Source organism: Euwallacea similis, chromosome 18 (assembly GCF_039881205.1).
Source record: "Euwallacea similis isolate ESF13 chromosome 18, ESF131.1, whole genome shotgun sequence".
NCBI lineage: Eukaryota > Metazoa > Arthropoda > Insecta > Coleoptera > Curculionidae > Euwallacea > Euwallacea similis.
In genome coordinates, this window is record NC_089626.1 from 2,991,849 (window position 1) to 3,005,710 (window position 13,862).

The 13,862-nt window shown below is 43.3% G+C and overlaps 1 protein-coding gene across 2 annotated transcripts in view; it reads right to left on the minus strand.

The window, feature by feature from the left end:
- Positions 1-13,862, minus strand: part of ush (Zinc finger protein ush) — a 45,413-nt gene that overhangs the window by 2,114 nt on the left and 29,437 nt on the right. For both annotated transcript variants that reach the window (XM_066398673.1, XM_066398672.1), the window contains 4 exons: positions 1,698-2,118; positions 1,513-1,641; positions 842-1,189; positions 87-789 (listed from right to left, as the gene is read on the minus strand). In XM_066398673.1, coding sequence (XP_066254770.1) covers positions 87-789; positions 842-1,189; positions 1,513-1,641; positions 1,698-2,118 — 1,601 coding nt within the window. The remainder of the gene's footprint in view (positions 1-86; positions 790-841; positions 1,190-1,512; positions 1,642-1,697; positions 2,119-13,862) is intronic.

The following is a 13,862-nucleotide window of genomic DNA, read 5'->3' on the forward strand; positions in this document are numbered from 1 at the left end:
AAATTGCCTATTCTACGCCAATGGTTTCATTGAATTTCGATCGAAATCAGTGGCGGACTAAGGACGAGAATATTTCTACCACTTACCTCTGGAGGGAACAAATTTGATATGCTGCCGGAACGAAGTAGAAGAGGATGCAATGCTGGTGGTAGGTCAAATTGAGGGGTTGAGGGCGTCAGTTCACTTGCAGGACTTGCTCGTGAATGTTTACTCTCTAGTCTCGGAGTTTTCGAAGATCTAGGGCTGTTACTCCTGGAAGCATCCTCAAGCCTTCGTTTCGGGCTAATGCTTGGAGCTGTAGAACTAGGGGAGCCATGAATAGAAGGCTCGCACTCCACCTTCTCCGGGGAGGGAGTGTCTCTTTTCACATTCTCTTTCTCTTGGTCCAAATCAACTTTAGCCTCCCTTTTCAACTCTGGAGACTTGCGAATTGTGAGATCCAGAGGGGCTGAGGAGGTTTCTCTATGGGGCTGGCCCTCCTTGTTGCCCTTATTGGTGGCTTTTAGCACTTGCTCGCTCTGCACTGCAGCCAATGCACTGGTCATTGGCTGCAATGTGCCGTTTGGTAAGAGGAAACAAGGAGTGTCAGGACTAGGGGTTGATAACGGTGGTAACACACTGGCCGATCGGAACAAGGAGTATGGTACAATTATGATGGGGTTAGTGGGGAGAGCTAGAAAAGGCTGTTGGGACGTAGGCGAAGGGGAGGTTCCCCCCTCCCCCACTGGACTTGTTGGGGACGAACCGGAGGTGCAACTGCTTGCAGGCGCAGATGGTTTCACAACATGTCTGAAAAGCAGCAAACTTCCACACAGTTCTAAAATAAAAAAATTCAACTTACCGAGAGTTGCAATAGTGCATCTTATGTGCTCTAAAAGTCTTCTGTGAGCTAAACCGAATGTCGCATTCTGCGCAATACCGATCCTGGGCGTCCTGCGCCGCTCCTGGAACCTCGCCATTGGCTACCGGACCAGTGGCAGGTCCAGGGCTCACAGTGTGCATACGCATGTGTCTGTTTAGACTCACTTTCTTGTCTGCGCTGTAGGAACAGTGCATGCAAGTGTACTGTTTGCCCACGCGCAGACCCTTATTTGTGGAATCGCCGCCGTCTACGTCTGATTGGCTACCGCCTGCTGCTTCTGAAGTTCCGGCTGACGACTTTAAGTCATCTTCAGACGGTTTGTTTGGTCTAGTTTAAAAGGAAAACGATTATTCAATCAGTGTGACACCCTTCTCCTATAAACACGATTCTGTATCTGAATGATGCAAACTTGCCAAAAATTGTTCCACTGTGGGAAAATAAGAATCAGTGATGCACGAACAACTAAAAGAATTTCTTTATCACAATCTGTTGTAAATCGAGTGATAGCGAAGTGATATTGTTGTATATCTGTGCTTATCTATCCTGTACTTTAACTTGAACTTATTTTTGGTACAATCTTAACTGATTGCACTTAATACATTCACGAATGCTGCACGTGCGATTTTTTTCGAGATTTATTAGTCAATTACCTATGGGAGCAATAGTAAGTTTGATGTGCTTCCAAAGTACTGAGCGAAGAAAATCGAATTCCGCATGGCACGCACTGGTAGACCGGCACCGAAGCCCTGGCAGGTTCAGCTGCTTCCACTGAGGCAGCTCTAAAAACCCTGTATTTCCCCAATCTCCCTCGATAAATTAAACGAGTATAACTCACCTCACTGCCTCAGTAGACACAGCCCTTTGAGCTGCCGCCATAGCTGCCACAGCCTCATTGAGGTTCAACCCCGCAGGAAATAACAGCCCCCTACTAGCCAATGCTGACTGAATGGCTGGAGGCAGGCTTGCCAGATACTCAGGGGTCGCTGGTTGATTTATTACAGAATCCAGCTCAGTTTTAAGCTTCCCTAGCATGATAGCAGGGTCAGTGGCCAGGGAGGCTTTAAGGCGAATCTTGGGCTGTTTTTCTTCCATTTCCGGTTTGGTCGGACTCTTGCTGTCATCTGAGCCCGAAGGGGGGCGATCAGGGGTGTCACTTTTTTTGGGGGACGTCTCCAGTACTGTTACCATTTCTATATTTGTGAGAACGGCAGAGGAGTCCGGTGCGCCTTCAGTCCACGTGGTTGCCGCAGTCTCAGCTGTAAATAAGGAAACCCAAATTAGCTACAAATAAAGTACTTGTAAGGTAAAAATGCAAACGTTATCGATATTTAAGTAGAAATTGATTTTTCAAGTAATGTATTATTAATTTACGAAAATACTTCAAGTGCCACTTAAATGAAGATCTTACACGTTAAATTCTTTAAAAATTATGTAATTTGATTATTTTTGGTTTTTACTGTAACATTTACCATCGTGAGATGTATATCAATAGCCTCGGCATTGCACCAAATTCGTGTGATCCGAAACAGCAGTTTAACGTGGTGAAAGTCCCCCGTATTTATTGGTGTATTGTGTGTTGCTTGTTCCAGGAGCGAGATGCCGTAAGGCGCCAGGGACAAGGACGGATTTACGCAAAATTAAACGCGCCGAAAAGAAATCCATTCAGAGGTGTGAAGTAGGACATTAAGATACCGGGGGCGATTCATAACTATAAACTTGTGGTCTAATAAATTTGTATTTATAATCAAATGATACTGCGTTTTAATACTCATAATTCGTTTGATCCCGAAGAGCAGTTTCGTTAACGTGATGAAAGTCCCCCGCATCTATTAATGTATTGTGTGTTGCCGTCTATAGGAAGCAGATTTTGTGCCAATTGCGGGCCAAGGACAGATTTACGCTAAATTTAAACGCGTGGAAAAGAGACCGACACGGAGGCTTCACGTGTAGTATTGGGCTACCAGGAGTGATTTATAACTTTGAACTTCGATCTTGATGAATTTAGATCCCAACTTATGTGATTTTCAATTTTATTTTTAAAGCCTAAAATACTGCAGACTTTGTAATACTACGAATATCTCTACGAGTCTCAGGACGATAAATAAAGTAAATTCATTTTCAGTATAGAGCAATAGTATTTCCCAGCAAAACACCTCTTCCTATTAAGCAGTACCCGACCCTCGACACAGCAGAACTACTTCATTACCACAGAGCCGTGTTCCTGTCTCTCTTATCTAGTTTCGCGCCATTTGTACCGCAGTAAATCTCTTCGATTGCATCGTGGTCTTCCTGCTGTTCTTCCAACTTACCAGCCAACAATCGAAACTTTTGTGATGAGCAACAATACAAAAGACACACGCTCACTTCCACGTATAAACCCGCACTGACTGCCGAAGAGCTCTCTTCTCTCTTCCATTGGCGGCTTTTCGGGGCCCCTCGTTGCGAAGGATAAGATGCCCTATCTTATCGCACTCTGTATATGATTTTCGCATTAGGGCCAGCGGCGGAGAAGCTGCGGCGCAGCTAAGAATTGATAATAATTAAAATTTCCCCCCCGAGACAGGAACTGCATACACGCGATAAGGAATCTTTAATTAGGTTGGGGAATGCAGAGCCGAGGGAGATCGAGATGTCTGATGTAGATTGGAAGGTTCTACAAGCAGTCGTCTAACGTGGGTGTATGGGAAAATGATAATGAAATCTCGACATATGAGTTTTAGGGTCAGCAAGGTAAATATCACGAGAAAACGTGAAATCTCATCCGCTCATCTTCACAATAATTGCGTATGTATTTGTGCAATCGGCGACCATTAGCATTTAAGATCGCTATTAGTCCGATAAGCCTTTATGGCATTTAAATGTATATGAGCACACACACACATAGATTTGCCACGTTCCCGATTATCGACGACCGAACAAACTCACCCGGCAGTCTCAGCAAATTCATTGGCAGCGTTTACAGCGCAGGAAGTAAATCGACTGAGTGATGCAAGAACGCAGCCGAAATGTAAAAGTACACACACACACACAAGTTGGCTCGGTCAGGTAATAAATCTCCGAAGATTCAGATCTTGCGAAACTTTATACACCCAAGATGCAAAAGCAGTTGAAGATTTTTAGATGAGTACCAGCGATCATGGTGTTCCTCGCTCCATAGATTTATAGCTCGCCACTTGAGGCGGATGTTGTTTTTTGGTTTCAAATTAGTATACAGTTGAAAGTTGCGGGTGTTTCTATAAAACGCCAGCTGGCTCAGGTTAATTCAGGTTAGTTCAGATTAGTTCAGGTTAGTTCGGGTTAGTTCAGGTTACTTCAGGCGGCGGTTGTTTCTGTAAAACGCCATTTAAGCAGACCCAGATTGATTTAAGTTGGAGCGAATTTTACAAACCGAATGTATAACCCTTCTCGCCTCCTCTTTTATATGGCTGATTAATGCTGGTAGCCAACCGCTGTCTCCGGTGTTCCGATAAGGCTACTTTTTGTCAGATTAATCCAACAGAAAATGCATTCATACTTCATATCTCGTTAATGAAGATCGTTTTTCATTGCCGTTCCTTTTCGTCCTTTTCCCCACCTCACTCTCATTTAATTTGCACCATTGAGATCCTGACGCTAGAGAGTCCATTTTCGTCACAGTTAACGCTTACATCACTATGGCGATTTGCGGGATTGGGAGGGGGGCGCTGGCACTAGCACTAGAATTGCCGAAAAATATCTTCCCATGGAGTTCTATCAGGGGAAAATGTGACTGGGGGGCAAACTCCATTAGCGCGAGCTCTTTTATTCGACCACGTAATCTCGATCAATATTGAGAAATTGCAAGACGATAACGGAGGGAAACGGACTATACGTCATCGAATCGTTTTGGTTTTCTTTTTAATTGAAAGACGACAAAAATTGAGTTCGTCAAGTCATTTCCTCTCTCTGAGCAAAAAATCCTCAAAAGCGAATTGGCAGCGACGCTGTTAATTAACATTAGATAATCAGTGAATAGCGGAGCTATGGGCAATTTGTAGGACGACTCAGAAACATACAAAGCAACACCATTCTTCGTGGTTGCGATGGCATTCCGCGATTGAGCCGCTAAAATGTTTACGGTGCCGATGGTAGTACCATTGTATGTAAAACAATTAGGTTCGGCACTCGTAAAAGAGTCAACGCGGCGACACCTGTGCCGGCTACCATCCAGTACCAGCAACGGCATTCGCCGCTGACGATTTATCATTTGGAAACTCAATTAGAGAATAGTACAGTGGCTACTTGAGGGGGACAAAAACGCTCCAATAACCTATAACAGATCGTCGTGTCGGACCAAACGGCTTATCGGCCCATCTGGGTTATGATCGGCTGTCCGACTAATTGCCTGTCTCCGGTAAAAGATGACATTCGTTTCTTGTACAAATTGATTAAGTTGTCTCGGGAGGAAGAGGCTTATCAACGAAGATCCTCTGCATATGCGTGTGAGAAGCTCGGACAGCTTCTGGTTTCGTTTTTGAGGCCAGGAATGCCGTTTTTACTCGTCTGATATTTGATTTAATTTACCGAACGGGAACTACCCTTGAAGCGAAACCTTCATAAATTTTAAAAACTTTTAACTGTTCGGTAACGGGACGTTTTTGGAACGAAACGGTCGTTTATTCCAAAATTCCATTTTGGTAAGCTTGCCTGGAACAGGCCTGTTCGGACAAGGTTTCATGGGAGTCATGGTTTACATAGGGTGTCCCAGAAACGCTGGTGCACACGAGTGTCGGGTGCTAAAGTTTGAACAAACAGAGCGATTCAGCTAAACTTGCCTCATGCAAAAGATGCGGTTTTTCGTTCTACAGGGAGTCAAAGTAGTTTTTATTTCTGTTAATTGGAAGTTAATCTCGTGGTTTTTGCCTTACCGAGATGAATTTGCTCCTAGAGGGGTCTTTGGGCAGGACAAATTCATTCAAAATGGCCATTACTAGTGAGTTGATCGGTGGAAAAAATAAGTCTGATGGGTTTAAGTCGGGACATCACGGCGGCCACAGATCTTCGCTGCCCCGCAAAAGGAAAAACTGTGAGATTTACATCCAATTTAAAGAATAAAAAAATATATCTAACGTCCTGTAGAATGGAAAGAAGGAACTTTTTCATAAGGCATATTTGGCTGCGTCGCTCTTTTGTATTATCTGTTAGTACCTTCGTGTTAATGTTTCTGGGACGCGCGGTATAAGAAGCCACGGTATTTTTCGATGTAGAATAAGCGGGTAAATTATGGCGGCAATTTACGGGATACTTTGTACACTGCACCGGGGAAAAATCGAGCAGCTCTGTGACTTGTCGCCTCAACAGGGTGCCCGCTTCAACCGCGAGGATGAGCAACTAATGAAGGAAATCCTAAGAGGTGCTGGAAGGAGCGACCGAGCAGGGTCGGCCTTCGTGAGTCCAGGGCGAAATTTTTAATTGTCGCCCCCAACCTCCAGGGAGAACCGCTCTCCAGGGAAGTCCGCCGCCCTTCCTGGTCTCCCGCCCCGGGCCGTCACCCAACCTCGTGCCACCACAAGGCCGGTAGTGCTTCCAAGCACAGCTCTCAAATTCTTCGTTCCCCCGCAGCTCCATTCAATCCGATGCGGTCTTTCCGGAAATGGCGAACCAAATTTGACAAAAATTTGGACAATGGTGTGAAGTCCGAGGAAATCAGTGGCGTCGGGAGTCTCGAGGCGGTGCGTTGCAAGTGTCGGAAGATCAGGATCGGCCGGATTAAGTTTCACGTTTTACCCGATCCCGAACGTTAGCGAAGGGTGCCTCTGTGGCTTTTCCGAAATATCGTTTTTTTTTTTTTTTTTTAAATAAAGATATAAACATTCGCAATTCGAATTGTACGTTACTTATTCACAGAACGTTTTATCGGCGATCTCCGGTATGCAATACCTGCACATATTCTTGCGCTTTGTTCTTCGCGATCCACACTGCAGATAATTGCGTGTCGAACATGATTCTTTTGACGTTTGCATCGATACCAGAGACTTTCGAACATGCCGTCAGGCATACGAATCGGCAACGCGGATATGCAGGAAGGAAGCGTGTGTGCACTTGCGGTGTGTGCCGCCTTTACCAATACTGCCAATGTCCTTTTCTGTGTACGCACAAGTGTAACTTCATTTGTAATTCTTCGATTCGACATCGCCATAACCTGTCTGGGAAGCATTAACTTAATCATACCGCATTTCTTCGGCGATAGCGCCCGACAACTTTTTCCCGGAGATACGATGGTCTGGCCGCGTTTATCGTAAAAAACTTTTAAAGTAAAGTGGCGTCATGCGCTATCGTCCCCGTTATCTTTGGTTATTTAAATGCACTTTGGTGTATCTCCGTCCGGAGCTATCTCGAAAAAGAGATACTTTCGCGGCCGGGAATGATAAAGGTGCATTAGGCAGATAAACGTACATTAGTTTGGTTTATAGCGGCCAGATACATCGGAAATCGTTTGAATAAATTCACGCAAATGCAGTCCGAATGGGATTGTTTTTAGCGTTGAAATAACAACAAACAACTTTTGGTCCGATATTCGTTTCCGTCGCCGAAACGAGGTTACCAGCGGCAACCTTCGGAGAATCGTTTCGTGCAACTCCTAACGGACGAAACAACAATAATAATAATAATAGACCAATAGAGGTCCTGGTTAATCTCAATGGTGTTAATGCATTAAACCCGAGTGCGTGTGTATATCGTTATCTCGAGGGCCGCCGATCTAACAGCCTCGGCGCCCGGCTGCGATCTTAATCTGGCCAATTAATGTTCTCGTAAATAACAGACGAGTAGCCACTGCCTCCAATCAGGGCCGTCTCCCTCCGAAATTGACCGCTTCCTCCAATTTCCAAAAAAAAAAAGAAGAAGAAAAAAAAATCATAATTATAAATCAATGTCTTATGCTAATGGGCCGTGATCGATAGATCGTATCGCCCGAGTGCCACGGCTCGATTAGAGGAAGTTATAAATCGTTGCCAATCTAAAATTGATCTGAGAACTCTATCGGGGATCTTAAAGAGTTTCCTCAAGTTTCCATTTTGAGCCCGAAACTTGAAACAACAACGGGTGCAATACCTGCGGAGCGGATGTTTTTGAACGCTCTATCATCCAGGAGTTTTTGCGGCCTGGCCACTGCCAGATAAGGTGCGAAAGATGAATGTGTAAAGGGATGATTAAAACGGCCCGCCAGCGTTGCCGACGCCGATAACGACGACGTCGGGCGTCGTTCGGCTCAATCATTGTCTTTATTCGCCGCTAATCACTTTATAAGAGGAAGAGCAGCACCGCCGGGGAAGGTAGATAAATGCCGCTTCCGACTTGATAACGCCGTTTACATTAAACGTCTATCAGAAGGGCTTTGATCGTATCGACTGTTCCTCCGCATCTGCAAGAAGGTAATGAAATTATGGTCATATTTCCGAAGCGGTATTGGAAATTTGCGACACCCTATATAAGGGTAATGCACTGTTTTCTATGTGGCATGGTCAGCTGCGACCAACGGAATGGCCGCAACGACGACAAACAAAAAGAAATTTCTAAGCAAATTTCCTTACAGATGTGGAATATACAGGGTGTCCGGAAATAATTTTGAAATATTTTTTGAGAAGCGATTCTGAAAATCTAAATAATAAATAAAGTTCTTATAAACGTACCCCAAAATTTGCTTTTTAAAGGGGCTAGAAGCTCCTAAAGGGGAAACTCTGAAGATGGTTTTTTCGCACCACTTTCGAAATGGTTTGCGCTAAAATTATGAAATTCGGTATACCGTAATAAGTTGGTATGCGAAAACTTTTTTTGCGTTAATTATCACAGATTTTAGTCAGGGGCGTCACGTACACGGGATGTCCTACGTAAATGTTATTCTAACTTTTTTGTGCCATTTCCAAATTTTTGAAATAAAATTACTAAAAAGGTCCTCTCCTTTCATTTCGTTAGGATAGACTGTTAAAAAAAAAATGAGTTTTTATGAACAGATGCACGATTAAACGGATATCAAAATGCATCTTAATAAACATAGTAGGGATCCTTGTAATATAAACATTTTTTTATTAGCCAGCAATAGCAAGACCAATATTATTAAGGATTTATCACTTATTCACAACAAATGTTGAAAATGGCTTCCGTTCATCTCAATGGATCCTTTAATTCTTTTCGTCGTCGATTTCGATGTCTATGCAATCGTCCATTGGTTTATAAAGACTCACTTTCCTGGAAAACGGTCTATCTTAACGAGATAAAATAAGAGGATCTCTTTTACTTAAAATTATTTGCGATTCAGTAATTTAATTTCAAAAATTAATAAATGTTACAAAAAACAGTTAGGGTAACATTTGCGTAGGAGACCCCCTGCATGTGACGTCCCTGACTAAAATCTGCTATTATTAACGTAAAAAAAGTCGTCCTGTTCCAACTTATTGCAGTGTATTGAATTTCATAATTTTAGCATAAATCGTTTCGAAAATATTACGAAAAAAACATCTTTAGAGTTCCCCCTTTAAGGGGGTTGTACCCCTTTAAAAAGCAACTTTTGGGGCATGTCAATAAGAACTTTTTTTCATTATTTTAATTTCTAGAATCACCTCTCAAGATGTTTCAACGTCGTTCCGGACACCCTGTAGAATGTGGAATAATGGAAATTTGTAAGCAAATTTCCTTACAAATTTGAAGATTTTATGGAGACTGATATTTTGGATAAGAGTTCCTTGCCGGGTGCCAACTAAACAAACACTAACGAAATCGTCCAAACGGTTTCATGATCAAGCTCGTACTTATGTGTCAAGTAGCAGGTTTTCTAAATGACTTGTAATACATATCGAATCAAGTGCACGTGCTTGATCGTTTGCGTTGAATTGTGCCCGTAACCTGGATCCTGACAATTCTTCAAGAGAAAAGAAAAATAATTTTAAATACCTTTACAGGGTGTTCCCACTCTGCCCAGATGCCTAATATCACCGCTTCATACGTTATGCATTTTGCGCTTTAATTGGTTCAGGTCGGATCGGGTTCTTCCCAAGGAATCAAAATTTCACATAACATAAAAAATCCATCCAACAGAAGCCGCCAACTACGTAAGTCAATGCTTCTACTCATTTAGATTTATCCTGTAGTTCTGCAATAACAGTGAGTCACCCTGTACATTTCGTTTAAGGTCAATAAACGAATAAAAGTGGACGTGTTAGAGAATTAAAAAACAGTTTTTTAATCATGAATTCATGTTGTTCTTTATGCATGCACTGTACGTAAAATTTCTCCTTGAGCCGACCCTGTTATATCGACCACATATAATTCTTAATCGCTTTGTGTTATAAATGTCACCAAGTTGCCGCATAAGGTTATATCATGCATAATGGTGATTTATAAGATACAGCCATTTTATAGTGTCAATTTTAAGGATAATAAATTATTGCAATATCTACGTATTGCGCAGAAAACGTTCACAGCGTAGAAATGTTAAAAAACCGAAATCAGTCTTGGTGTCGTCATTCCATGACATGTCGTTTGACAGCAATGACTATCAACTGTTTTTCCCCAAATACGGACCTGGTAAATCTTTGTGAATTTTAAGACACTTTTTTGACCTCGCCAAATAAGCTAAAGAAAAAATCGAAAAGTTTTTCCAAAATTTTAGTATTTTTCGAGTAACTCGGAACGTTCTTCAGCATATTTTTTAACTCTGAGTTGCGCCACTTGGCCCCAATTTAGCCGACCTCGTACGTTTTATGGTTGTCGAGGGTATCCTCGTGGCTGAGGTCCAGAAACGGATACTTTGTATATAGAGGATGTAACATATCATCATGGGGATATTTCAGGAGGGCGACAGTACTCTGCAAAACAATAACAAAATGCTAATAGACCCGTGGTTAAAAACGTACCATTTTAGATGCATAGGGTGGCAAAATTTCACATTTTTGCGGACATTTTGAAAACTGCAATGGAAAAGCGCTTTTCGTCTTTCTCCGTAACTCGGGAAAGGTTTTTTTCTTAATTCGAAAAATTCGTTTTTTTCGAAATAACCGAAAAATCAAAAATAACTTCCTAGACCTGTCCGCGTCGTGAAACTGCTCCTTCGAATGCGCGTCTTTTCTCACAGTCAGCCAAGTCCGTATCTATTACCGTTAACGAGATCCCCACGCTGGACATCCGTATCTTGGACACACTGCATACGCGAGTTGCGCTTTTGATACATCGGAAGAACGAGTGGCTGCTTAATGTACCCTTGATTGCGGAAAGAAACACGGCGGATTTGCCTGAACTTGAAAGCGAATTGAGACCATTTTTCAGAAACTGAAAGTATCATTCGAGCAACGACCTCCGCACGACTATTTTCTACTCTCGCGTCTCCTCTCGTTTAGCTCCCAACTTTGAGGGACTCCTCCGTGATTTTTCGCGTTTCCATGTTTCAGTACATCCATTTCCTTTCCCATTGAAGCTGAACGCGACCAAATTTCCCCGAAGTTCTTCTTGGATCCATCCATTTTACCTACATCGATATCGAGAACTATTTAAGCACAATGGCATATGCATGTAACGTATTCAAACGCAGAAAGATGGCAAGATAAGGGCGCTCAATGAGGACGTTTGCTGTTGGTGGTGTCCCGTTGTATATTCCAGCAGGAGCGATAGGAGATAAGGCGTCCGGGCTGCAAACTTGCTCCTGCTTGGCCGAGATAAGGGCATACATGAGACTTTCGCGCAGTTACATAAAGTATTCCGGGCCAGATAAAAATGACTCGGCCCGTTATCTCTCCGACGAACGAGCTACTGTTTACTAAGGACCAACTTTTTAAAATTTTTAGAAGTTTGGAGCTATCTTATCTTGCCGGTGACTAATGGATATTTCATTTTGCTCCAAAGGGCAAACTTTGAACATCCATAATTTCTTGAATGCTCGAAGTTTTCATGCATTGTTGTAGTATCGAAGAAAGGGTTGATTTTGAGCGTATAGAAACATTATGACCCCGCGCTGGCCTTAATCCGACACCCCCGGCGCGGGGGTTGAGCACGTAGCTGCACCGGTGCACCAAGCTCTTATCTCGTTGCTGCAGCCGCCATATTACTTTCTTATCTCTCCTTAGTCTCGTTTCCTACTTCCAACTCGTATCTGGCGTTATCGCGCTTCCAACACTCACCCGTACGGGGCAGCTGCATAATGTGAGGCATTCGACAAATAATTCCGCCATTTAGTGAAACAATGGACCGGTGCCATCCCGAAACAACGCGACTCTTATCAGGAACCATCAAACCGGAATTTTTCCCATATATCCTGGGCAATCTGGCACCGAATCAAAACTCTTAAAATATTACATAGAAGCGGCGGTCTCTTTTCAAGATGCCGCCTTATCGTTTGGATTTTTTGAAACGCAGAGATGAGTCGGAGACGCCCGCTGATATTGTAAAATTGTTTAAATTTCGGCTTGAGATGCTTATCTGCACGAAGTATGGTCGCCTCGGATTCCACTTTTCGGTTTTAAATCAACCAAGCTGGGACGGCAGATTTTTTTATCGCGCTCCTCAATCTGATGACTCCCCGAAATGCGAATAAGAAGATTTTTGTTTGTCTTCACACATGTTTAAATCAAAGAGGAACGTTTCCCCATCAAATTCGCGTCAAGCACATCGCGATAAGCCGGTCCGAATGGCCATGTGGCGTTTTCGATTAGGTATCGACAATAACAATTTTTTCAGCCACCGCCTTTTTGTGCCATTTCGCGCCACATTGCGCTATCGCGGTCTGCCAAATTTTCACTATGGCTCGTCGATCGAAAAATGCATCGTTGTGTTACGTGCGATATCGTTATTTCACTCTTTAACACTGTGGTGGGGATTTAAATAAATAATGACATTTCAAGGATGATGGAACGAATCCGACCAGGTTTCGGAGGCAAGTCCATAAAAATAATACTCTTCCAAAGTAAATAACTTCCGCTTATCCGAGTCTTCTCCTTATCTATGTATATGCACGCCCGAAGCGGCATAAATCCCTACTATCTTCACTCGTTACGTTATTGTTGCTTTATGAATTATGAAAACGGCCATTTTTCTATACTGATAACACCCCCGTGTTGCTATCGCAGCCTTATCGCTCTTCCAGCTTCGAGCACCTCCACCGGGCGTTCCGGGGGTGGTTTCTTCATGTACGTATGAATGCATAATAGCGCAGCCTGTTTAATAATACACAACAGCATCTCGGCTTGATAAAGAACTTAATTTATGTCGGTACGTGACCGCGATCGGGGCCGAAACACTATTTACTGTTTTATCAACTCCCGGCTGCTCGTGCATTTCGTTTCGGCCACTTAATACTTCTTGTGCCGGTTTCTTGTCGGGGCCTGAAGTCACCCCCGTGACGTATTATCTCGCTGACCAATGAATAATGGAATACTGGCGACTGCGAGTCTCATGCATAATTTGCCGCGGTATGATACACATCGCTTCTACGCGGCCGCCCACGCCACTGGCTTTTTTCAACTATTAGCATCCTCATCTCGTCGGAAGTGTCCATAAACGTAACTCGAGCGCCATTTTACAGGCCCTTAACGTCGAACTGGGAAAAAACGGGCATCGAATCAATATGACTTAATAAAAATGGAAAGATTAGAGCGGGTTCAATCCTTGGCTGGCGCCGATAAGCCCCTCCGGCACGCCGGGACTGTGTCGAATCTACCTCTGGCGACCGGCTGGAAGTGGCTAAATACCCGCCTTTTGATTATGTCATTACCTCAGATGACAGATAGATCACATTTTCATTTCGCTTCCAGCTTTTACTGAGGATTTTTAGGTGTCACAAATTGCAGAGGCGGAGATGGAGGCCCAAAAACGCCACTTAATATACGAGTATATGCGCCCCTCTACATAAAGCCCATAATCAAACCTCAAATAAACTAAATGTGATTTAGATGCCACCCCGACGGTTATTACATTAAATGACAACGTCGCGTTTGTCAATTGTTTGCAAACCAAACTGACCATCCCATAAAACCTAAAGCATGAAGTATGTCATTGA